Source organism: Sturnira hondurensis, unplaced genomic scaffold, assembly GCF_014824575.4.
Source record: "Sturnira hondurensis isolate 20B ecotype Veracruz unplaced genomic scaffold, ASM1482457v3 Scaffold0009935, whole genome shotgun sequence".
NCBI lineage: Eukaryota > Metazoa > Chordata > Mammalia > Chiroptera > Phyllostomidae > Sturnira > Sturnira hondurensis.
This window is the reverse complement of record NW_028082566.1, coordinates 984320-1008448: the sequence shown is the minus strand read 5'-3', so window position 1 is coordinate 1008448 and position 24129 is coordinate 984320. Positions and strand designations below refer to the sequence as shown.

Genomic DNA, 24129 nt, shown 5'->3' with positions numbered 1-24129 from the left:
CTCATGTGGTGGTCATGAATATTATGCTTACTTATTTGGCCAATATTTAATAAGTACCTTTGCTAAGTACTGAGAGTAAGAGAGGTGCACAGTGATCGCCTTTGCAGTGGTGTTTGGTTTTGGAAGGCGAAGAAAAAAAAGCAGATTGAATATGATGTTATATAGTACTGTTATAGCAGGGCGCTTTAAGAGGCCCAAAGAAGAAGCGACTTTAATCTTTCTAAAGCTTTCTATAAGAAACACAACAATGCAAGATCTATGGGACAGAGCGAAAGCAGTCCTAAGAGGGAAGGTCATAGCATTATTGATTTACCTCAAGAAACAAGAAAAATCTCAAATTATCTAACTTTACACTTAAAGGAACTAGAAAAGGAAAAATAAATAAAGGCCCAAGTGAGAAGAAGAAAGGAAATAATAAAGATCAGGGCAGTATTAAATGAATTAGAGTCTTAAAACAGTACAAAAGATCAATGAAAATAAGAGCTTGTTCTTAGAAAAGATAAACAAGACTGACAGACCTTAACCAGACCCTTAAAAAAGAGAGAGGACCCAAATAAATAAAATCATAAATGAAAGAGAAGAAACAACTGACACCAAAGAAATTGTAAAGCTTGTGAGAAAAAATTGTGAACAGATTGCCAACAAATTGGACAATCTAGATTAAATGGATAAGTTCCTAGAAACATACAATCTTCCTGAGTCAGGAAGAATCGCAAAATCTGAATAGACAGATTATACCTAATAAAATTGAAGCAGTAATCAAAAAACTCCCAACAAACAAGTCCCGGGCTGGAAGGCTTTATAGGTAAATTTTACCAAAAATTCCAAGAACTAACACCTATCCTCTTCAAACTATTCCCAAAAATTCAAAAGGAGGGAAGACTCCCAAGCTCATTTTATGAAGCCAGCAGTATTTTAATTCCAAAACCAGATAAAGACATTACAAAGAGGCCCTGGCTGGGTAGCTCGTTGGTTAGAGCATTGCCCTAGTATGCCAAGGTTGTGGGTTTGATACCTGGTCAGGGCACACATATCAACCAATGAATGCATAAATAAGTGGAACAACAAATTAACATTTCTTTTTCACTCTCCCTTTCCCTTCTTCCCTCCCTTCTCTCTCTCTCTCTTAAATCAATAAATAAAATATTTAAAAAACACTACACAGAAAGAAAAATTTAGGCCAATATCTCTGATGAACACAGGTGCTAAAATCCTCAACAAAATATTAGCAGACCAGATCCAGCAATACATTAAAAAGATCATACACTATGGTCAAGTGAGATTTTTTTGCAGGGATATAAGGTTGGTACAATCTCTGTAAATCTACAAAGGTGACATATCACATAAACAAAATGAAGGATAAAAATCACATAATCATGTCAATCGATGCAGAAAAAGCACTTGGTAAAATTCAGCACCTATTTATAATAAAAACTCTCAGCAAAGTGGGAATAGTGGTAACATAACTCAACAAAGGCCACATATGACAAACCCACAGCTAACATCTTACTGAATGGGCAAGAATTACAAGCATTTACCTTAAGATACAGAGGAAGACAGGGATGTCCACTTTTACCACTGTTATTCAACGTAATATAGGAAGTCCTAGCCAAAGCAATTAGACAAGAAGAAGTGAAAGGTCTCCAAATTGGAAAGGAGAAGTAAAACTGTTGGGAAAACTGGACAGATACATACAAAAATACAGTTAGACCATCTTCTTACACCATATGCAAGAATAAACTCAAAATGAATTAAAGACTTCAATGTTAAACTTGAAACCATAAAAATCTTGGAAGAAAACATAGGCAGTGAAATCTTAAACATTTCTCATAGCAATATTTTTTCTGTTATGTCACCTTGAACAAGGAAAACAAAAGAAAAAATAAGTGAGGCTACATCAAACAAAAAGGGTTTTACACAGTAGAGGAAACCAATAAAATGAGAAGACTACCCATTGAATGGGAGAATGTGTTTGCCATGATATATCTGATAAGGGGTTAATACCCAAAATCTATAAAAAACTCAGATATCTCAACATCAAATAAACAGTCCAATTAAAAATGGTCAAAGCACTTGAACAGACACTTCTCCAAAGAGGACATAGAGATGGCCAATAGACATGAAAAGATGCTGAATGTTACCATTCATCAGAGAAATGCAAATTAAAACCACAGTGAGAAAGCACCTCACAGCTGTCAGATGGCTAACACCAGTAAATCAATACAGAACAAGTGTTGATGATGATGTAGAGAAAAGGGAACCCTTGTGCACTGCTGGTGGGAATGCAGATTGGTGCAGCCACTGTGGAAAACAGTATGGAGTTACCTCAAAAAATTAAAAGTTGAACAGCCATATGACTCAGTGATTCTGCTTCTGGAAATATATTAGAAGAACTCAAAATACTAATTCAGAAGAATGTATGCACTCCTCTGTTCACAGCAGCATTACTTACAAACAAGATTTGGATGTAGTCTAAGTGTCCATTGGTAGATGAGGGGATAAAAGAGCTATGGTGCATTTACACAGTATAATACTACTCAGTTGTAAAAAAAGGAAATCTTACCTGTGCAACATCGTGGATGGACCTGGAGAGTATTATGCTAAGTGAAATAAGCCAGTCAGAGAAAGACAAATACCATATGATTTCACTTATATGTGCGATCTAATGAACAAAGTAAACTGACAAGCAGAATAGAAACAGACTCATACATGCATAGAACAGCTGTCAGGAGAGAGAGGTCGGAGACAGAGGGAAAAAGGGGAAGGAAGTGAACACAAACATAAGCAACAGTATGGTGATTATTAGCGGGTAAGGATGGGTGTAGGTAGAAGAGAGTAAAGGGGGTATAAGTGGTGATGGAAGGAGATGTGCCTTGGAGTGGTGAACACAATACAAGATACAGATCATGTGTCATAAAAATGTACTCCTGGAACCTATATAATAACCAGTGTCACCACAATAAATTAAATAATAATAAAACTTTAAAAAAGTATAAGAAAAGCTGGCATTTGAGCCAAATAAGGTAGATTAGAAGGTGAAAGCAGATACGTAGAAAAAGAATATTCTAGGCATGGGGAAAGGGTGCCAAATAGTGGTGGAGAGACCTAGTGGCACACTTACAGAACAAAAAGTAGGTAATGTGTCTGGAGGTGCTCGAGACTGCTTGAGAATTGCTAGGAGGTGAAGTCGGAAAGGCAATAGCAAAGTTATAAGTAAGCCTTTTTCAAGCTTTACAGTTCAGACTTCATTCTTTAGGATGTGCAGAACCACTGAGATTTTAAAATCGGGTGTCTTATCATGATGAACACTCTGGCTACAGTTTGCAGGGTAGGGAAGGTGACTCCAGAAACAGAGACCAGTGTTTTACTACTGGGGAGTCCAATGGCTACATTAAGAGCATCTGTGCATGCATTGGTAGTAGGGACAGGGAAGTGTAGATACGTGTGCTTTATCTATTGAGGTGATGGAAGTAACTGGACTTAGTGAATAGTTAGATATGAAAAGTTTTGGGTCTTCTATTACTCAGGTTTCTGATTTGGCCATTTGGGGTACCTGGTGGTGTCGTTGACCATAATGGGGAAGAGAGATGATAAAGCAGATGTCTAAGAAGTAAAGAACTGTTTTTGCATTTGAAGTTCAAGTGTCTGTGAGACATTCTCTTGAAAGGACTCAGGATGGAAGTGGAAATTGGAGAGGTATCGGTAGGAAGCATATTGGTAGCTCAGTGGAGTGCCCTAAGAAAGGCGTGTTTCTTTCTGGAATTAAATATACCGTGATGGTGTATTAAAGATCCTCTCTTTATTGAATATGGCATCAGAGGGTATTTTTTAAAAATCTAGAACCAGTTATGAAGAAACTTCTTAATGAAACTTACATTCTCCACACTGAATTCTTAATTTTATATGCCCAATTGTTATGCAGAGTGTCCTTTCACTTTTTAGTTGTATTCTTTCATTTTCGCATCTTATTGATCAAACAACTTAACTATAGTACTTGCTTCTCAGACTCTGCTAATGGCCATTCCTCCCCCCTCCCCCCTTTGTAAGCATCATCATAAAGAGCCACCAAAAATCCTTTGACATATGTCTTCTGTAAAATACGTTTTTTTCATAGATCTGTGGACTACCCACGTGGGCTTGTGCTGTTTTCTATGTATGAAAAGGCCCTAACTTTGTAGCTGTCCATTTTCACTTCTTTATCATGATCATCCTTCTACCTATCAGGATGGTTCACATTTCTTGGCCCAGAATCTGCTGTGTGATTACTTCACTCTCTTCTGGTTCTTCCCAGTTAACCATTTGTCATCTACTTTAGAGCTGTCAAGCTACTGCCTGTAGGCCACTTGCCTGTTTTTGTAAACAAAATTTTACTGGAACACAATCATACCCAAACATTTATGTACATTGCCAATTGCTGCTTTCAAATTGTGGTGGTAGGATTGAGTGGCTGTGACACAGACCTGTGAACTACAAGGCCAAAAATATCGATCTGGTTCTTTACAAAAAGTTTGTTAGCCCCTAATCTACTCTCATGCCATTTCATATAAATGACCTTTTGGGCTGTTTCCTGCACCCTGTTCTCAGGTTTCTTCTTCTTTTAGTTTATTTTATTGATTATGTTATTACACTTGTCCCAATTTCCTACCCTTTGCTTCCTTCTGCCCAGGACTCCCCTTTCATCCATCAGTGTCGTCCCCCNCCCCCCCCCCCCCCCCCCCCCACCCAGAGCATCCTTGGGTTATGCATATAAGTTCTTTGGCTTCTCCATTCCCTATACTATTCTTGATACCCCCCTGTCTATTTTGTACCTATGAATTATACTTCTTAAACTCTGCACCTTTTCCCCCATTTTTCCCCTTCCTCCTCCCAGCTAGTCACTTTCAAAATGATCTCGATACCTATGATTCTGTTCCTGTTCTGGTGGTTTGCTTAGTGTCTTTTTTTTTCTTCCTTTTTTTTTGATTCAGTTACTGATAGTTGTGAACTTGTTACCTTTTAATGTTCATGGTTTTGATCTTCTTTTTCTTAAATAAGTCCCTTTGACATTTTATGTAATAATGGCTTGGTGATGATGAATTAATTCAGCTTAACTTTGTCTGGGAAGCACTTTATCTATCCTTCCAGTCTAAATGACAGCTTTGCTGGATAGGGTAACCTAGGTTGTAGTCTTTGCTTTTCATCACTTTGAATACTTCTTGCCAGTCCCTTCTAGCCTGCAAAGTTTCTTTTGAGAAATCAGTTAATAGTCTTATGGGTACTGCTCTGTAGGTAAACCCTCTGCTTTTCTCTTGCTGCTTTTAAGATTCTCTCTTTATAACCTTTGGCATTTTAATTATGATGTGTTTTGATGTGTTCCTCTTTGGGTCCAACTTGTTTGGGATTTTCTGTGCTTTCTGGACTTACTTGTATGTTTTTTTCATTTGTCAAATTAGGGAAGTTTTCTTTCATTGTTTTTCAAATAAGTTTTCAATTCGTTGCTCTTCTTCTTCTGGCATCTCTGTGATTCAGATGTTGGCATGTGTGGAGATGTCCCAGAGACTTCTTATACCATCCTTGTTTTTTTTTTTTTTAAATTCTTGTTTGTTCTTTCTGTTCTGGTTCAGCGTTTATTTCTTCCTTATGTTTCAAATCTTTAATTTGAATCCTGGCTTCCTTCCCTTTACTGCTGGTTCCCTGTAGATTTTTCTTTATTTCACTTCATTTCTCTCTTGTTTGTTTTTTCAAAAGATTTTACTTATTTATTTTTAGAGAGAGGGGAAAGGAGAGAAAAAGAGAGGGAGAGAAACAGCAATGTGTGATTACTTCTCATGTACCCCCTACCAGGAACCTGGTAAGCAACCCAGGCATGTGGCCTGACTGGGAATCGAACCAGCAACCCTTTGGTTGGCGGGTTGGCACTCAGTCCACTGAGCCACATCAGCCAGGGCTCATTTCTTTCTTTATGTTGTTGACATACTCATTGACTTCTTTGAGCATCCTGATCACCAGTGTTTTGAACTTTGCATGTGATAGGTTCGCCATCTCTATTTCATTTAGTTCTTTTCTGGTGGGTTGTGTTCTGTTCTTTCACTTGGGCCAATTTCTTTGTCTTCTCAATTCAGCAGCATCTCTGTGTTTGTTTCTGTGTATTAGGTAGAACTGCTTTGACTCCCTGTCTTAGTAGCATGGCCTATTAGAGAAATGGCACCTATAGATTGTGTGGGGCAGAGCCTTAGATAATCGCCGGGGTGGGACAACCTGCTTCACTGCTTTGTGTGTGTGTTGGGGGGGGGAGGGGGTCTCAAAGACGGGACTGTGCCACTGCCTGGCTTCTAGAGGTTTTCCCAGTAGTCTTCCCGTTTCCAGTCACTTCACCCACTCTGTATGTGACTGGCGTCCTGCCAGCCCCTGCCCTGGTGTTGAATCCCTGGATGGGTGTGCTTGCATATGCTTTCAGACCATGCAGGCCCTTTAAGTGGAGTTTCCTGAAAATCTGTCAGTTCCTTCTGCTGCCCAACACCCACTCGTTTTTATAGCTAAAAGTTATGAGGATTTTATCTTCTCGTTGCTGGAACCCTTGGCTGTGCAGTCTGGCCTGAGGCTGGATCACTTGCTCACAAGGTATCCCTCCTGATTTTTATCCGCCGCATGTGAACGTGGGACCACCTGGCTGTTCTGCCACTGCCACCTCTCCGCCGCTCACCACCTCTGCTGGCCTTTCTGCTGATGTCGGCAACTCTGTCTCTCCTACCTGTCTGGATGAATGTGGTCCTTTAAATCCTTGGTTGTTGGACTTCCATACAGTTCACTTCTCTGATGGTTATGGGTGTTCTTTGTTTTGAGATTTAGTTGCAATTCTTTTTGTGGTTGCATGAGGAGGCAAAGTGTGCGTACCTATTCCATCTTGACCAGGAGTATGTTCTCATCTTTCTTACCTTGTCTTCTGCCTGTTCACAGGTTCTGTTTTCTTCTGGGCTCTGTAATGTACTGCATTAGCCTCTATCCAGATGTGTCAGCTCTCAAAGTAGGAAGGCTCTCTCAGCATCCAGACATGAGTGCTGACAGAACTTTTATTCTAATTTCAAATTTTATGAGGGGGCCTTTTTATTAAAATTTACAGTGTTAAAAACAAGCGGTTTGTTTCAGAGTTTGTTGAGTGTGTTTTTACTGGATTGTTTATTTAATATTTTTTTCAATCAAAATCACTGTTAATTGTATAGAGAGAAGATATAAGTTCTAAGAATGTGGAAAAGCAAAAGCCTAATGTTATACAAACATCTTCCAAGAAATAGGAGTAATTTTACAGATTAGTTTTTAAAACTATTTGTGACTCTTTCCTGTTTTACTATGTGAGAATGAAGAAATATTTTTGGTTTTATGGTTCTTCCCACAATTGATGGGGGCAAGCTCTTTGAAGGTTTAAAATTTATCCTTGGAAATTGAAGAATGGTGGGGCATTCCATTTTTCTTTTAAAAGAAAATTTCAAAATTATTTGGAAGAAGAATTGCCTTAATCATTCTTTTCTCCTTTTGGTCACTTACATTTTTTTCCCCTTAAGTATCTCTGGAAAATATTTGTGTTGGAAAGTAATCATTTACTCCTTCATCATCTGTTACTTCCTAGTAACATAAAAATATATAATTCTTTGGTTTCTTTTTTATTCTTTAGTGGCTTACAGAAGAGATGAAATGTGGTCCGAGGGACGACATGACTATGACAGGCTTCCAAGAGAACGAGCACCCCCCCGAACTCACCCCAGTGTAAGTTGCTTCTACATAGAGAATAATTCAAACCCAAGCATCGAAGTACATTTGGGACATCAAAACTAGGGCCCTTTAAAATCTTCAAGTGCCCCAAATTTGCCATTTTATGTTGACTATAGAGTAAGCATATCTTTTAAGAGCTAAAATTTTGAAAATACATAAAAACTAACATTATATAGAAAATCTGTTTTTTATATTTGTTATATTTCTAAAATGGAGGGTTTATATTGAATTTAATTTGTGAAGAAAATGCATGTGATAATGGTTAGTCCATCACATAACAAAAAAGTACTTAAACGCCTGTTTTTATTATTGGCTGTTACTTATTGTGCTTTGTTTTTAAAGATTTTATTTATTTATGTTTAGAGAGAGGGAGATAGAGAGGGAGAGAAACATCGATGTGTGAAAGATACATCAACGGTTGGTTCTTGGATGCCCCATCTGGGGACCTGGCCCACAACCTGGACACATGCCCTGACTGGGAGTTGAACCTGTGACCTTTAAGTTTGTAGTCCAGCACTCAGTCCTCTGAGCCACACCAGTCAGGGCTCCACCTTTTTTTTCTGTATTCTTAAAAATATTTGTGATTGGATATATGAAATTTTCAACTAGGGGCTGCTCAGGGGCAGGTGCGTGGACAGTTTCTGGAATGCCGTCTTGCTGTTTGTCTCTTTGTGGCTCTGGGAATTGTGAATTTTGAACCAGATCTTTTGTCAAGGAAGTTGCTGTTTTGCTTATTACTATTTTCCCAGCACTGTATCCAGTACCTGGCATAGTAGGAGCTCAGTATTTACTGAACAAGTATATGCACTCCCCAAAATCCTGTATAGGGGCCCAAGGAAGGTTTTGGGGAAGGTCACAAAGCTATCAATCTTAAACTTTTGCACAGATCCATTCTAAGGACTCGGGGATTTGGCTTGTGGTCATGGTGTATGGATAAATTAGGATTCATTATATACTATCGAAGGGCACAAATATTTGCTCATACATTGGTTATTTTCCCCCATTTTTAATTTTTTTTTACTGTTCTTCAAGTACAGTTTTCTGCCTTTTCCCCCCACCCTAGCCCAACACCCAACCCTCCTCACCACCCTCCCCTTTTTCCACCGCCCCCTTGTTATTGTCCATCTGTCCTTTATAATTGTTCCTGCAAACCCTTCACCTTTTCCCCTTGAAATTCCCTCTCCTCTCCCCTCTGGTCATTGTCAGCCTGTTCTCAATTTCAGTGTCTTTGGTTATATTTTGCTTGTTTGTTCTGTTAATTAGGTTCCTGTTAAAGGTGAGATTATATGGTATTTGTCTTTCATCGCCTGGCTTATTTTGCTTAGCACAATGCTTTCCACTTCTATCCATGTGTCACAATGGGTAGGAGCTCCTTCTTTCTGCTGCATAGAATTCCATTGTGTAAATGTACCATAGTTTTTGGATCCATTCATTTACTGATGGGCACCTAGGTTGCTTCCAGCAGTTGGCTATTGTAAATTGTGCTGCTATGAACATTGGGGTGCATAGGTTCTTTTGGATTGGTGTTTCAGGGTTCTTAGGATATAATCCCAGCAGTGGAATTGGTGGGTCAAAAGGCAGTTCCATTTTTAGTTTTTTGAGGAACTTCCACACTATTTTCCATAGTGGTTGCACCAGTCTGTGGTCCCACCAGCAGTGCACTAGGGTTCCCTTTTCTCCGTATATTGGTTGTTTATTATTTATATATTACAAGCAAATTCCACAACCCTTTTAGATGGATGACTTTTAGGCTGTTACCTTCAAGGTTGTCATTTGGCCTAGGTTACAGCTTAGGTTGGGGTTGAACTAAAATGATTTAAGATGGAAAAAATGAAGAGGCTTACCATATTTCAGAATTAGCAGACTTAATTATTACTATATGTAATTCTAGATTACGTTATAGACTTTCTATTTTTAATCAAAATCCAAATTCCAGAATTTTTTTCAACTTGATAAAAATTTTTTCCAGTTTGCTTAGGATAATATGCCAGTGATATAGATAAGCATGATGTGGGACTCATGCAGCGAAGAGAAAATGGATGACTTTTTTTCTTTGTATTTTAGGACCCCCCCACCTGCCCAAGGATATATCCCATTAGGAATTATTTTTCAAAGATAATTAAAAACATTTCTGTGTGATGATACCATCAACTGGATATGTTATTGGATATATAGTTGGTTTTGTTTTAGTGTGTTTTCAGTTTTGGGGGATTGCCTCTTTTCTAATTAGTTTTCTTTAAAATTTAATACATTTACAGGGCTCCAAATTATAAAACAAGGTACAAAGAGGGGATAACTTGCTTTAAGTGGTAATTTGTTTTAATTATACATGTAACTAGTGCTTGCTTACTACAAGTGAGGTGTTTTATATGTAAACTTCCTAATCTTTAAAACAACACTTAGTATTGGGTGATATAACATTTACAGAACCCAGTAGAGTGTTTTAGAAACCATAAAACGTAGGCAGAGATTTACATACAGAAATAGACTTTCAGACAATAATGAGAAATAATCATGGAACAAGTTATGATATAAAACCATTAGTATGCTATTCTGCATTATGTATGTATGCATGCTATGTTATATCATAAACCGTTTTGCAATGGAAATTGGCTTGAAGAGCTGTTAATACTGGAAGCAGAGAGACCTGCCAGGAGGCTATTGCTAGGCAAGGGAGCTAGTTGAAGCAAGGTGGGGAAGAATTTTAAGTTGGGAAAAATCAGTTTCATTATTAATGTCATGAAGACCAATAAGAAGGGCCCTCCAGATTGTCAGTTAGGTCATTGTGTGAGAATGGTTTTGAGAAAGTTCATATCTAATAGCCTTTGTTTTTCTCTAAAGTAAGGGGTGGCAAGATTATCCAGAGTTGAGGAGGTGAAGGAACACTTGAGGCCAGCACCGAAGTTTTGGAGCAGGCTTTGCAGGTGTCTCCTGACCAAGGGTGTTTTAATAAGACTTGCTGAGGGCACCATAAATTTTGTAGGGGCACCAGCTTGCAGGATTGTGTGCTTTATTGCCTAAGCACCCCAGTTTAGGAGTGAGGAAAGCAAAGTTGTATTGATTTAAGATTGCAGGGTGAGCGAGTGGTGGACCCAGGCATATAAGGATATGGAAGTTCTGACCCAGAGACAATTATTGAGTTAATTCATATATTATGTGATGTAGACTGTTTAATGAAGGGAGTCAGGCTATGAGAGGGACAGTGGATTGAAAGTAGGGAGGGATTAAGGAAAGGAAAGGCTTTACTACGTGTGAAGATCAGGGTGCGGCAGAAAGGGAGTCGGCGTTTAGAATGCAGAGTTTTGAAAATGAAACAGGTGATTGAAGTTCAGTGTACGGCAATGGGAATAGAAAGTGGGTGAAGGTAATTAGAGTTGAGATCAAGAAAACATTGAGGCTAGATTTTTGGATCAGGGATTTAGATTATAGGCTCTAAATCCTCACTACACATTAAAAATCACCTAGGGAACTCTTAAATACCAGTCTATGGGCTCCATCTCAGGTAATTAAGTCATAATTATCTGCAGGTAGGGCCTGGACGTCAGTGTTTAAAAGTTCGTCAGGTGATTATTATTTGCAGAGTTCAGTGCAGTTTGTAGATGAACACTTAAGTCATTGGTGATGACAGGAGTTGATATAAAAATGACAGGCTCATGAAAGTCTTCAGTCAGTGAGGATATTGTAGTAAAATTTGAACAAACCAAAACATTTTCATTTTGTACCACTTTTTTGTGTGTAAATGTGAAACAGGCTCTTTTCCTTTGTAAAATAATTTCAACAGCATTGAGCAGATAGAGAGGTGAGTGTTTTACCACAAGTATCTTTGAAGTGAGACTAGCTGTACTTACCTGTCTCTAACTCGGGTGTCAAACTCATTTTCATGGGGGCCACATCAGCCTTGCGGTTGCCTTCAGAGGGCTGAAATAATTTTGGGACTGTATACATGTAACTACTTCTCAACAGTTAAGCGAGAGCTCAGTGCTGCCACTGGGTAGAAACAAGATGCCAGGCCAGAGAAAACAAGGTGGAGGGCCGGGTTCAGCCCTTGGCCTTGCGTTTGCCACCTGTGCTCTGTTTGCCCAGCCCTTGCACAGGTTCCTTCTTCTTTTTGTCTTCTGACTCCATAGATTGGTCTCTCCACCCCCACAATTGACCTCTTCTAGTTTATAAAACCTGTATTTCTGCATTCCCCTTCCTCAAGACTCAGGTACATTTTTTCCAGTGAGTCGGCCTTATTTTAGTTAGTAATATAGAGCTTTGATGGCTCTTGGAAATTATGCCTTTTATGTTACACCTACATTTTAGTTAAATAAAACAGGTTCTTAAACTTTATTGTTCCATGGATCCCTTTAGCGGTCTAGTGAAGCCTATGGATCTCTTCTCAGAATGGCATTTTTCAAAGACCACTTGTGTTAGACTATTAAAATCCAACTTTGTGATCTAGTAATATATAATTCTTTAGTAGGTCATTAAATATCAAGAATTAGTGGAGGGCTAATGGTAGCAGTTTCCTTGCTCTGTTTTCAAAGTAGTGATGAGTGTAAATGATATTTTTGAGATATTTACAATAGCAGTAACTTGATATAAAAATACCTGATTTCTGTTAGTGATGAAGCCACAAATACTGCTATTGCTGTTGTGCTTGTTACCTATATGTAGGTGAAAAGGTAATTTTATAATCACATCTGATTTTGGAACTCAACTGAATACTTGGGTTCAAGTGTTTAATGAGTGACATTAAGACTAGAAATGTAAATGAACAATGTTATAATTTCTGACTTCGGATTTAATAAAAATATAACTTAAATGTTTTAAAATATTTACGTATAGTGCAGAGTTCATCTAATGTTATCTTTAAAACTATACTTGTATATCATATTGACATGGGCAAGAATGTTCACAAGCAGCGTTATTCATAAGAATTCCAAAGTGGCAACAATCTAAATGTCCAGCAGTAGAGAAGATCAATTAATTTACAATCATACAGCAAAGAGAATGAATGGAATTTTGCTAAATGCAACAACATGTATTAACCTCTCACATGTAATACCGAGAGAAAGAAGCCAGACATACATCCTGTGTGGCATTTTTTTTTTAATATAAAGTTTCAAAACAGGCAAAACTAGCCAGGAAAGTGGTTACTTTTGGAAGATAGAGGTAGTGACTGCAAGCAAGAACAGGAAGGCTTTTGCTGCTTGCTAGGAATGTTTAACCTCTTGATCTGGGTGGTAGTAACACGGTGTGACTAACTTGTTAAAATTTATCCAGGAGTACCTTTATGATTTGCATACTTTTTTCGTGTGTATATCATACCCCGATAAATTCACTTAAAGTTTTGAAAATGCGTATTATTTTTTCTAAATATAAAACCGAGGTTGATTCTTTTAAAAGTGAAAACCCACTGTTATTTGGGTCTGGGATGGAGAAAGATAGTACTCTACTTTATTTTTCATTTTTGAGTTCTGTTCTCTAACAGAAGAGCAGTTTTACTGCATTTCTCTTTTTTTTCCTTATTCCTTCCTTTGCCTCATTCATTCCCAATTTGGATACATTTTTTAGAGATTTTATTTATTTATTTTTAGAGAGAGGGGAAGGAAGGGAGAGAGGGAAACCTCAATGTGTGGTTGCCTCTCATGCTCCCTCCATTGGAGACCTAGCTGGCAACCCAGTCATGGGAACCAGTGACCCTTTGGTTCGCAGACTGGCACTCAATTCACTGAGCCACACCAGCCAGGGCCCAATTCTAATATATTAAAAATGTATTTGAGGAACTATCGGATATGATACATGGTGTGAAGGGAGACTTGAGAAGGTACGTACTATTATGACCTTATTAATAAAAGCAGCTATTTTGGGGCTTCTGGCTTTGATGAACCTAAAAAGGCAGTTGGGCGTTCATACATTTTTGATGCCCGTATTAAATCACACTAAATTTGAGTACTGGGAAACTTATCCTCAATATACAACTTAACAAATGCACTGTCATTATTTTAGCACTTTATAGCATTTAAACATTGCTTCTGTATTAATATGTTACTTTTATAAGGTGAAATTTTAAATTTCACAGAAATTTTTATTTGGTCTTAAATTTGGATAAATAGGAGATAAAGCCCTAAGAGAATCTTTATGTAAGCATATACATTCCTCCATTTGGAGGAAATTGATTATTATAGAATATCTACATTTACATTATAAATGTCTACAAGGCCCTTATTTATTATTATTATTTTATCCTTACCCAAGAACATTTTTTCATTGCTTTTGGGGCAGGGGGTAAGAAAGAAAAGATCAATGTGAGAGAGAAACATTAGTTGGTTGCCTCACACTCATGCCCCAACCAGGGATTGAACCTGCAACCCAGGCTTCTGCTGGGAATCAAACCAGCAACCTTTCAGTGTATGGGACTGTGTTCCAACCAACCGAGCCACACCAGCCAGAGCTATAAGGTCCTTATTTTTATTTTTATTTGTTTTAAATTATTTTTTTATTTTTAGAGAGAGGGGAAGGGAAGGAGAAAGTGGGAGAGAAACATCAATTTGTCCTCTCATGTGTCCTCTCATGTGGCCTGCAACCCAGGCATGTGCCCTGACTTGGAATTGAACTGGTGACCCTTTGTTTCACAGGCCCATTCTCAATCCACTGAGCTACACCAGCCAGGGCAGGTCCTTATTTTTAAAAGTGTGTTTTTCACTATTTAACTTATAATTTCTGTGAGCTTGATTGTCTGACTTCTTAGCCCCTATCAAGTTTTGTGAAAGTTTTGTGACAGAGTGGCTTTTAGATACTAGTAAACATTCAGTTTGGGACTTCATCTTGTTAGCTTTTTTTTTTAAGATTTTATTTATTTATTTATCTTTAGAGGGGAAGGAGAGAGGGAGAGAAACATCAATGTATGGTTGCCTTTTGTGCGTCCCCTGCTGGGAGTTGGCCTGCAGGGAACTGGCCTGCAACCCAGGCATGTGCCCTGACTGGGAATCAAACCAAGATCCTCTGGTTCGCAGGCCCGCGCTCAATCCACTGAGCTACACCAGCCAGGGCCTTCCATCTTGTTAGCTTGATGGAGGACAGAGGTAATGTGGAGTATTTTAGTGAGTTGCAACATAAAATGTCCATTTTCCATTGGCTTATTTTAAAAACGGGGGACAAATTTCAGTTTCAGAATTTTTAGAGGTTTAAGTTTGGAAACTAAGATCAGAACTCTTGCAGCCTATACACTGGGCATTGTAATATAATTGGGCTGGAGCCGTCTGTCTGCTTCTGCCTCCTTCTGGTCCTTTAACAAACACTTGTTAAGTGAGAGATTTCTGATCTTTGTAGTAGTGAGAATTATAAAGATGGAGGGTAGTGATGTCAGTGACACTTAACATTTTTTTTCTAAGACATTTGGTTAATTTTGAGTTACATGATTAGGTTTTATAATTTAGTCATATAACAATATTTCCTTTGGTAGGCTGAATGTTTCTAAAATTTTTGTCATTGGTTATTTCTCTCTCCTAGAGAGTTTAGCTGATGAAAATAAATTCTTTAGTTAATTTTGAACATGATTTTGTTAATTTCTGAGGCCTTGTAGTGAATATATGGACATATATCTGTTCCATATATTCTCAAATATAAATGGGAACAACATGTATTGCACAAATCTTTCATCCAACTTGAAATTGTCTACCTAATTTAGTAATTTAATTATATACATATCCCATATGATACTGTTTAAAAGGTATTAATGTGAAAATAATTCCTTTGCTTCCCACTCTTATTTCATGAAATACTTTTATTTATTTCATTTCTCTAAAACACTTGTAGTTAAAATGTTCATGTGCATATTTCAGTTCCTCTTCCCTTTATGCACCATATTTTGTTTCTGTTTTATATAGTCACTGTTCATGTCAATTTACCCACATAAGTACAACTTTTATCATTACAGGGTGGAACAAAAATAGGTTTACAGTTGTTTGTATGGAAAATGGTACAACAATAAATAAATAATGATACAAGAATAAACTGTGTTTTGCCCCACCCTGTATTTTGTTATGAAAGTTTTAAAATGTACAGCAAAGTTGAAAGTATTTCGTAGTGATATTGCTACTTGATATCCGTTTAATCACTGCTTAGTTTCAACTATTAACATTTTACTGAACTTGCTTTGTCATCTGTGTATTCTTTCATAAGTCCTTTTTTTCTTCCACTTCACCCATCTAATTTTCTGGATGCATTTAAAAGTAAACTGTGGACAACCGTATACTTTCCTTAATTACTTAAGCATGCATATCATTAGTGAAAATGCAATGTTTCTTTAAAGTTTTTTTTTTTTCAGTGTGAAAATTACGTACTACATGAAGTGCAAAATCTTAGGGATTAATTTGCTGAGTTTTGATTTAGTAATTTTTTTTAGAGCTGCCCTGGTAGGTGTTGTAACTTTCTTGACTGACAGATTGTAACAACTTAACCTTCTTTTGTTGTCACTGTTTCCAGAGAGATAAAATCATTTCCTGGCTACATTCTCTAACAATATGTCCTAATTTTCTGGGGTAGTTCCAGTATAATAGTTTTGACACATTATTCCTAAAAGGCATTGAAATGACCGGGAATATTTCATTGAAAACCCAGCAAGCGATTTAACCAATAAGTGCTATAATAAAAATGCTTGTCACAAAATATGATGACGAATCAGAATGAAGGAACCTGCTAGTGGTAATACAATTTTTAATTAGATGTGGTTTGTTAGGCACTTTTCTAGTAAAAACTATGTGATGCCAAAAGTGGTATAAAATTGAGATACCCAAGTAGAATTGACGTATGTGGTGCTTATGTGTTGGCGTGGCAGAATACCATGCTGAAGTGATATTCCAGGTGATGGGAACAGAGTAGTCAGTAAGACCATAAAGGTTTCCGCCCATGAGGTTTGCATTCACGTACAGTGTAAGTTGATTGTGTTAGGAAATGACATTATTTACATGTGGCATTATACTTCGTTATTGATACTTTGCTGGTAGGTTAGTGTGTTCTAGTTGTTTTGACTTTTTATGAGGGCAAAAACTAAGTATATAGACAGTATAATATAATGAACTCCCCATGGTCAAATGATCCAAGTGACAATAATCAAGTCGTGATCAATCTTGTTTTGTTCATGCCTTCACTATTTTTCTCCCACTCAGATTGTTTTGAACTAAATCCAAGACACCATATTTCAAATGCAAATAAATGTTTTGGTATGCATTTCTAAAAGATAAATAAGAATGCTTAAGGGATAGTGCTTATGTATGAAAATTTTCATCCTAAATAAAATGTTTTTGTGTTAAAATGTGAGAAAAGTATACTTCAATGACATAGGAGAATAAGTAATTTTAAAAGAACAGTAATCCTCATAATCTGTATCCAGCCTAGTAATTCCTTTGAGTTCAAATAATTAGTTGAAAATGATCCTATTTTCCTTAAAAACCTTTTAAGTTGTACTTTACAAGTCATAGTTTTTATTTCTGATTCTATATAATGGGCTCTTTGTTTTCTAAGATATTTCTAAAATGGAGGTTCAAAACATTCAGTATCTGAAGCCTTGTGTACTTTTGTTAGCATTTAGAAAGGAAAATTATATGTTTATTGCTCAGTGTGAGATTTTACAAGAATTTCAAACACTGATGTTTTTTTCATGGAGTCTGGCATTGCAGGTAATGGAAAATATTGGTTGAACTTTCTTAATAGTATAAACTTTTGAAAGAGAAATTCGGAAATCTTCACCACATGTCATGAATTTTATTGGAAAGCAAAAGAAATCCATGAATGGTATATCATGATAAGATATGAGCCATCTCTGGAAATAGGCTTGCTTTGCCACTCACTCCTGTAGTCATCTTCATTTCCTTAAATCTTTTTGAGTAGCTAGAGAGTTTTTAAGATTAGATGCCTACGAAGCAGAGATGGTATTTGTATTTGAACACTCTCAAAAGGTAAAGGAAACCCCAGGTTGGTCTTGATTGCTAGATACAAATGGTGTCATTAGGAGGTGGTGGTGTTGCTGCTGCTGTTTGTAAAAACAGTTGTTAAATATATAACTAAGTGTGACTCGAGTTTCACTTCTTTGAAAGTTTTACCACGTATATTTTTTAATCCTGAAATAATTTTCTTGTAACTGTGGCTGTTGAAGAAAGGAACAGGCAGCTTAGTGAAGTAAGAAGCTTTCTCTCTATTTATGGAAATGTTCAGGCACACTCACCCCACCACCCCTTCCAATAAGCATGTACAAACAAGCAAGGATATTGTGGAGTGGAATTTTATAATTTCTTAGATTTAGAGAAATCAATAATTCTACATTCATAACAAAATTTGAATTAGAAAGTGCTATAAATTGTAATATTGCTAATTTTGGCCTAATGATTTTTTTGGAAGCTTAGCATTTGCTTAGATTTCATGGAAATCTATGAAAGACAGTGTTTAGAAGAGTCAATTCATTTGTATAGTGTATTTTATGCAAATATATAAAATATAACTTGATATCTAACACCAAAGAAGGAAACCACCTAATTATCCTCATGGAAGGAAATTAGGTAGATATTTTAGCTGTCAAGTAGATATGAACTATTGATTTTTTTCCCCAGCACATTGACAAGTATACTGGGAAGTTTGAATAGGATGTAATAATTTATTAACCGAATAGTTGTTGTTATTAATGGTAAAAAGAAATTTAAGGAAATAGACACTTTGAAGAATTTAGTGTTTCACTTAGGCTTATGTAAGTAGAAATCAAAATAGCAAACATTTTTTCAGTAGCATAAACTAAGTTTATGCTACTGTGCTAAATGCCTTACAATCTGTTTTTATTTAGCTTTCACAACAGCCCCATGAGGTGTAGGTATTAGTATTCAGCTTATTTCACAGATAATGAAACTGAGGTTTAGAATGGTAAAGTATCCAGTGAATGTTGGGCTTTATGTTTTTTTTTTTTTTATTTTGTCATAACTCATTGATCATGTCTTACATACTTTGACAGCTTGCTAGCTAGTTCCTTTCACCTCTATCTGATAATCACTTTTGTTCAGTTATTTCACAGCACCTACTAAAGACCTGTTGTTTTCCCTGTGTCCAAGTTCCTAACCCCTGCAAATAATCCATTCAGTTGCTAAAACTTTTAAACATTAACATCATATTATTTTGAAAATTCATTCAAATTTTAAAATGGGTTTTATTTTGCTTACAAACCTGTGAAGTCAAAGACTCTCCTTTGTCCATGGCTGTGGAGAAGTAGCAAAATGTTTCCTCTTGATCTTGCTACCTCGTTATTACTTCTGTGTTTGTTGTTGCTTATGTGTAAAAATCTTGGATTTCTTCTAAACAGTGTATTTCAATGATAGACCAAAGATGTGTGCTATCTCAAATGGTTTATTTCTAAAGTTCCTAGGCAATTAGGGATTAGAGTTATTGTAACACTTTTACTTTCTGTAGTTTATTTTTCATTGAAACAATAATATGTATGTTTCTTTTACTTATGATTGGTTTTCTGCATTGCTGCATGTTATTTTATTTAAGCACCTGGCTTTCTTCATTGAACAATTTTATTTCCTTTAATTCATGTAAAGACCTTACTATTAGTTAATATATTCATGTTATTTCATTAATGCATTTTTGTTTATTTATACATTTACTCTATTTGATTAAGGATAAGAACTCCTGTGCTTTTTAAACCTTTCCAAAACCAAATAGAGAAATTAGTGATTTTTATATATTTCTTTTTGTCTGTTTTAGGATGGCTACCATAGAGTAGTTAATATTGTGCCAAAGAAACCACCACTGCTAGACAGACCTGGTGAAGGAAGCTACAATAGATATTACAGTCATGTTGATTACCGAGACTATGACGAGGGCCGCAGTTTTTCTCATGATCGAAGAAGTGGTCCACCTCACAGAGGAGTATGTAAATTTTGCCCATGTACTAATTGTTATTTTTTTTCTTGTAAGTTTAAAAATCATGTAATTTTTGAAATTTATGTGACTGGCCATGAAGGCAGTTGAATAAACACTTCCTGCTTGATGCTCTGTTGAATTTTGCCTGCTGGAGCTTTCAAATGGGAACTGGTAGTCAAGAATCTTGAGGTGCTGGTCAAAGTGGGTAAGCACTCTTGATAGCTCTATCTAAATGACGTTAATTACAACTAGCCTGCTTTTTTTATCCCTCAAATTATCAGGGATTTGCAGAAGCAGTTAAAGGTCATCTGTTGCTTTAGTACTCAAAAAATGATGGGAAGGTGGTTACCATCTCTTACTAGATGTGCCCACTTATAATTACTTTGGTTATTTTTAGCATGATGAAATGATGTGGATGAGGTTGGGTTAAGGTCGGCCTTGAGACTCTTGTTTTGTTTTTGTTATAATTATTAAAGTCTACTTACAAAGTCAGATTAGAAAGCACTCAAAACATTGCCTGACCTATAGTAAACACTTATGTTAGCTGCTGTCATTACTATTGCTATTATATTGTTTCTCTTAATCATCTTTAAAAATCTAAAAGTATGTATTTAACATTGCAGTAATCTGAAAGTATATTTAATTTTGCAGTACTGTCATTGAACTTGATTGAAACTATCCCTTGATGCCGTTCCTTTGACCTAGCTTGCATGTCCCCCCACAAACCGTTTTCCTGCATTTTCTCTTTTTTGCCCTTTCCTACTGTTGTAACTAACAGTACTTATTCAAGCATGCTTATGATAAAATTTGACCTCACCTTGGCTGTTGGAATTAGTTTCCGTACTTTACACTTGAAGAAATGGAGGTCAGGTGATTTAGCTAGGGCAGGTATACCCATGGGAGTCCAGTTCGCTCACTATCATAGTTACACTGACAGTTCTGTAGTAGTAATGAGACTTCATTGTTTTCTTTTGTTTGCTTTGAAGGTTTGGTGTGTTAGGGCTTCCCTTTCATAGAATTAATTTTTATTTTGTTTACTTTTTAAATGTCATGCTGTTTCTTTAGGAAGAGAGATTCAGTTTTGAAAAGTAAATATTATGCATTATCCCTCTTCTAGAAATACTGGATTTTGCCATCAGAGCCCCCATCTTGCAGGTAGTCCCAGGAAGAACCAATTTGATCTGTGCATTGTTCTTATCCCTCTTGTGAAAATCCTGTGGCCACTTGCAGCGTAAGAGGGGATTTTGGATTCATTGGACCAGTTTGTATCTGAATCCTCATTAGCATGATTTTTTTTCTAAAACCTTGTAGCATAATAATGCCTTGACAGTAATTTTTTTCTATTGTTATAAATTGTGTTCATACCAGGCACAATGTTTTAGATTTAAATTCTCTTCAAACAAACAAGCCCAGTTGAGATCCTTAGGACTTTCATGACGCTGATTCTTATTTAGACTTCAGTTGTATAATACAAACTACTTACTTGAGACAGTATTTAATTATAGCTGTTATTTTTTTCTTTTGTGTGTTTATATTGAATGTTAAGGAAAATGATAAATACACTTTATTTATGTAAGAGTATGTGATGCTAAAAAAGAGGAAAATAGTATTTATTTTAGCTGAATGAGCGTTTCTGATTGTAAGCAATTTATGTTATATTGTTCCATATATAAAGTAACTTGGTGTGGATTATTGTGTTTCTTTTTCTTTGCACCTTTTCAAATGTGTCTGTCTTAGAGGACAAAATGTGCTTGCTTTCTTCGGTTAATTTCAAACTTCTTGCCACAATTTGCTCTAATGTAGCTTATCAGTAAAGAATGGTTTCATATATTGTTTCCAGTTATGTATTTTAATGGGAGGTAAGATAAGGGAGAAAAACTTGAATGAGAAAAATGGGAAAGTAGCACATTCTTCCTTGACCCTGAGAATTGATGAGAAAACTTTAAATAAGAAGAATAAAATGAAAGGTCAAGAAATGTTTCCTTAGTTAAATTTAGATTGATCCTTTATTCTTGAATAGCCTTTTAGCTATTGTTATTTTAGTATATGTGTCCTCGTCCATAGGACTGTTAGAGCCTACCAAAGAACTATTTTAAGCATTTTCATAGAGATAAATGGTACCACAGATTCTAAGTTTACTAAATTAGTTGTTGAAATGGATGATTTGTATATTTTTTATTTTATGCCTTTGAGCCTCTGAGAAATTTAGAAAGGTGTTTTTGCTTTCATCTTATTTTGGTCTTAAAAACTAGGTGCTGTTATAAAACTAGATAGTACTGTTAGATATATTCTACTCAACTGAAATAATGCAAAAAAAAATCTAAGAAACCTTTTAATTTTACAGGATGACCCTGGCTATAAGTGGGGAAGAGATGATCATTCTGGAAGTCGTCAGCCTGAATACAGGTAAAAAGATGAAAATAATAACTTCTTTGATACCTGACCCATTGAGATATCTAACCTCAAGGGAGCTTCCAGTCAAGATGGCAGAGTAGGTAAATGAGGTACTCACAGCCTCCCACAACCACATCAGAATTACAACTAAATTGCAGTACAGTCATCATTGAGAACCGCCTAACATCTACCTGAGCAGAAGTCCTATAACTAAGCATGTAAAGAAGAAATCACTGGAGGCTGGTAGAAGGGGCAGAGATGTTGGTTCCACACCCATTTATGGTGGTTAAAGATGCAGAGGATTATCTCGGCTGCAGAGGTTCCCCCTTGGGGAAGGAGACATCCAGTCCCATACCAGGCCCCCCAGCCCAGGGTTCCAGTGCCAGCAAAATAAGCCTCATAATGCTGGCTGTGAAAACCAGTGGTGATTGTGGCTGAGTGAGACAAAGGACTTCTGAAGTCCCAGGCATTTCTCTTTAAGGGCTAGTGCACTTTTATTTTTTCCTAAGTAAGTGTATACCTTTACATAAATGATGTAGAATTATATATGTGATTCTCTAATCCCCACAACCATGTTAACTTCTTGGTATATGTTCTCTATATTCCTAAACCTGTGGGGTATTTGATTGTTGTTAATGAAATCATGTTATATGTACTTTTCTCTAAGTTATTTTTCTCATTCAGAGGCTTTTGGAAATCCAAGTTATTTGCTTTAACTTTAATTTGATTCTTTTTGTTGATCAAGTAATATTTCATGACATGGATATACCAAATAATTTAGCTGTTCACCTATTGATGAATATTCACTCTGGTTCCAGTACAAAGTAGTGCTGCAATAAATCCGAGTGCATAATGTCTTTATGAAACGGTAGTTTAGTTTCTATTGGATTGATTGCAGAAAGTAGAATTTCTGAGTCAAAGGGCATATGCCTTTTATTATTATTATTATTTAAATTTTATTTCTTTTTAGAGAAAAAGGAAGTGAGGGAGAAAGAAAGGGAGAGAAACATCAATGTGTGGTTGCCTCTTCACTCATCCTCCTGACTGGAGGAGACCTGGCCTGCAACTCAGGCGTGTGCCCTGACTGGGAATTGAACTGGTGACCCCTTGGTTTGCAGGCTGGCACTCAGTACACTGAGCCATACCAGCCAGGGAGCATATGCATTTAAATTTTGATAGATGTTTTCAGTTTTTCCTTCTAAAAGCCTATAACACCTGTTATCATTTTCCAAGAATCTAACACTCTGTAATTTGGAATTATTTTTATTTCTTCTTTACTAATATAAGTAGCATTTTGATATTTGTTTGGCCAAAAAGTTCGCATTTTTTTCCTGTAAAATAAGTGACATGTTTTTCATTTTCACCAATAACTTAAGCTGTCACAATACAATCTAGAAAATTGTTTCAAGTGAAATTAAAGACAACTAAGCAGTACTAGAGCCATCTTCAGGAAAAATCCAAATGAACTTTTTGGCCAACTCAATATATTCCTTAGGCATTGTTGTAACTATATTCTATGATTCTAATATATAGCAATTTTACACTGATGAGATAGTATATTGTTATTCTGTGATCAGAGAATGTTGTGCATATTCTTATTCTGCTGTTTAAAGTTTATTGGTCATTGGGTGATCAGTTTCCTTAGTTGTATAATGGCATTTAAAACGAGCATGGCTGGTGTAGCTTAGTGGGCTGAGCGTGGGCCTGCAAACCACACGATCGCGGTTTGATTCCCAGTCAGGGCACATGCCTGGGTTGCAGGCCAGTTCCCAGCAGGGGACTCACATGTCAGGGGTTACAGGCCAGTCCCTAGTAGGGGGGGACTCACGAGAGGCAACCATACATTGATACTTCTCTCCTTCTCTCCTTCCCTTCCCCTCTAAAGATAAATAAATACATAAAAATATTTAAAAATAAATAAAACGAGATGTATTTTCTGTTTTCAGAGTGTAGAGTTTGTTCTATGTGATATATTCATTTGGTAAATATTTATTTACCAAATAAATAAGTGATTATGTTGGATTCTTTTCTAGTCTTTGGGATAAAAAGCTCTCACTTTTATAAAGTGTACATTTTAGGAAGGATTATAGATAG

At 36.5% G+C, this 24129-nt stretch overlaps 1 protein-coding gene across 6 annotated transcripts in view; it reads left to right on the top strand.

Moving 5' to 3' along the window:
• The window catches only part of PPHLN1 (periphilin 1), a 99299-nt gene that overhangs the window by 3671 nt on the left and 71499 nt on the right, over positions 1-24129 (top strand). For 4 of the 6 annotated variants that reach the window (XM_037058143.1, XM_037058139.1, XM_037058138.1 and 1 more), the window contains 3 exons: positions 7649-7740; positions 19483-19647; positions 21986-22047. In XM_037058143.1, coding sequence (XP_036914038.1) covers positions 7669-7740; positions 19483-19647; positions 21986-22047 — 299 coding nt within the window. In that variant the 5' untranslated portion in view covers positions 7649-7668. The remainder of the gene's footprint in view (positions 1-7648; positions 7741-19482; positions 19648-21985; positions 22048-24129) is intronic. The other 2 variants (XM_037058142.1, XM_037058141.1) reach the window with 1 other exon arrangement.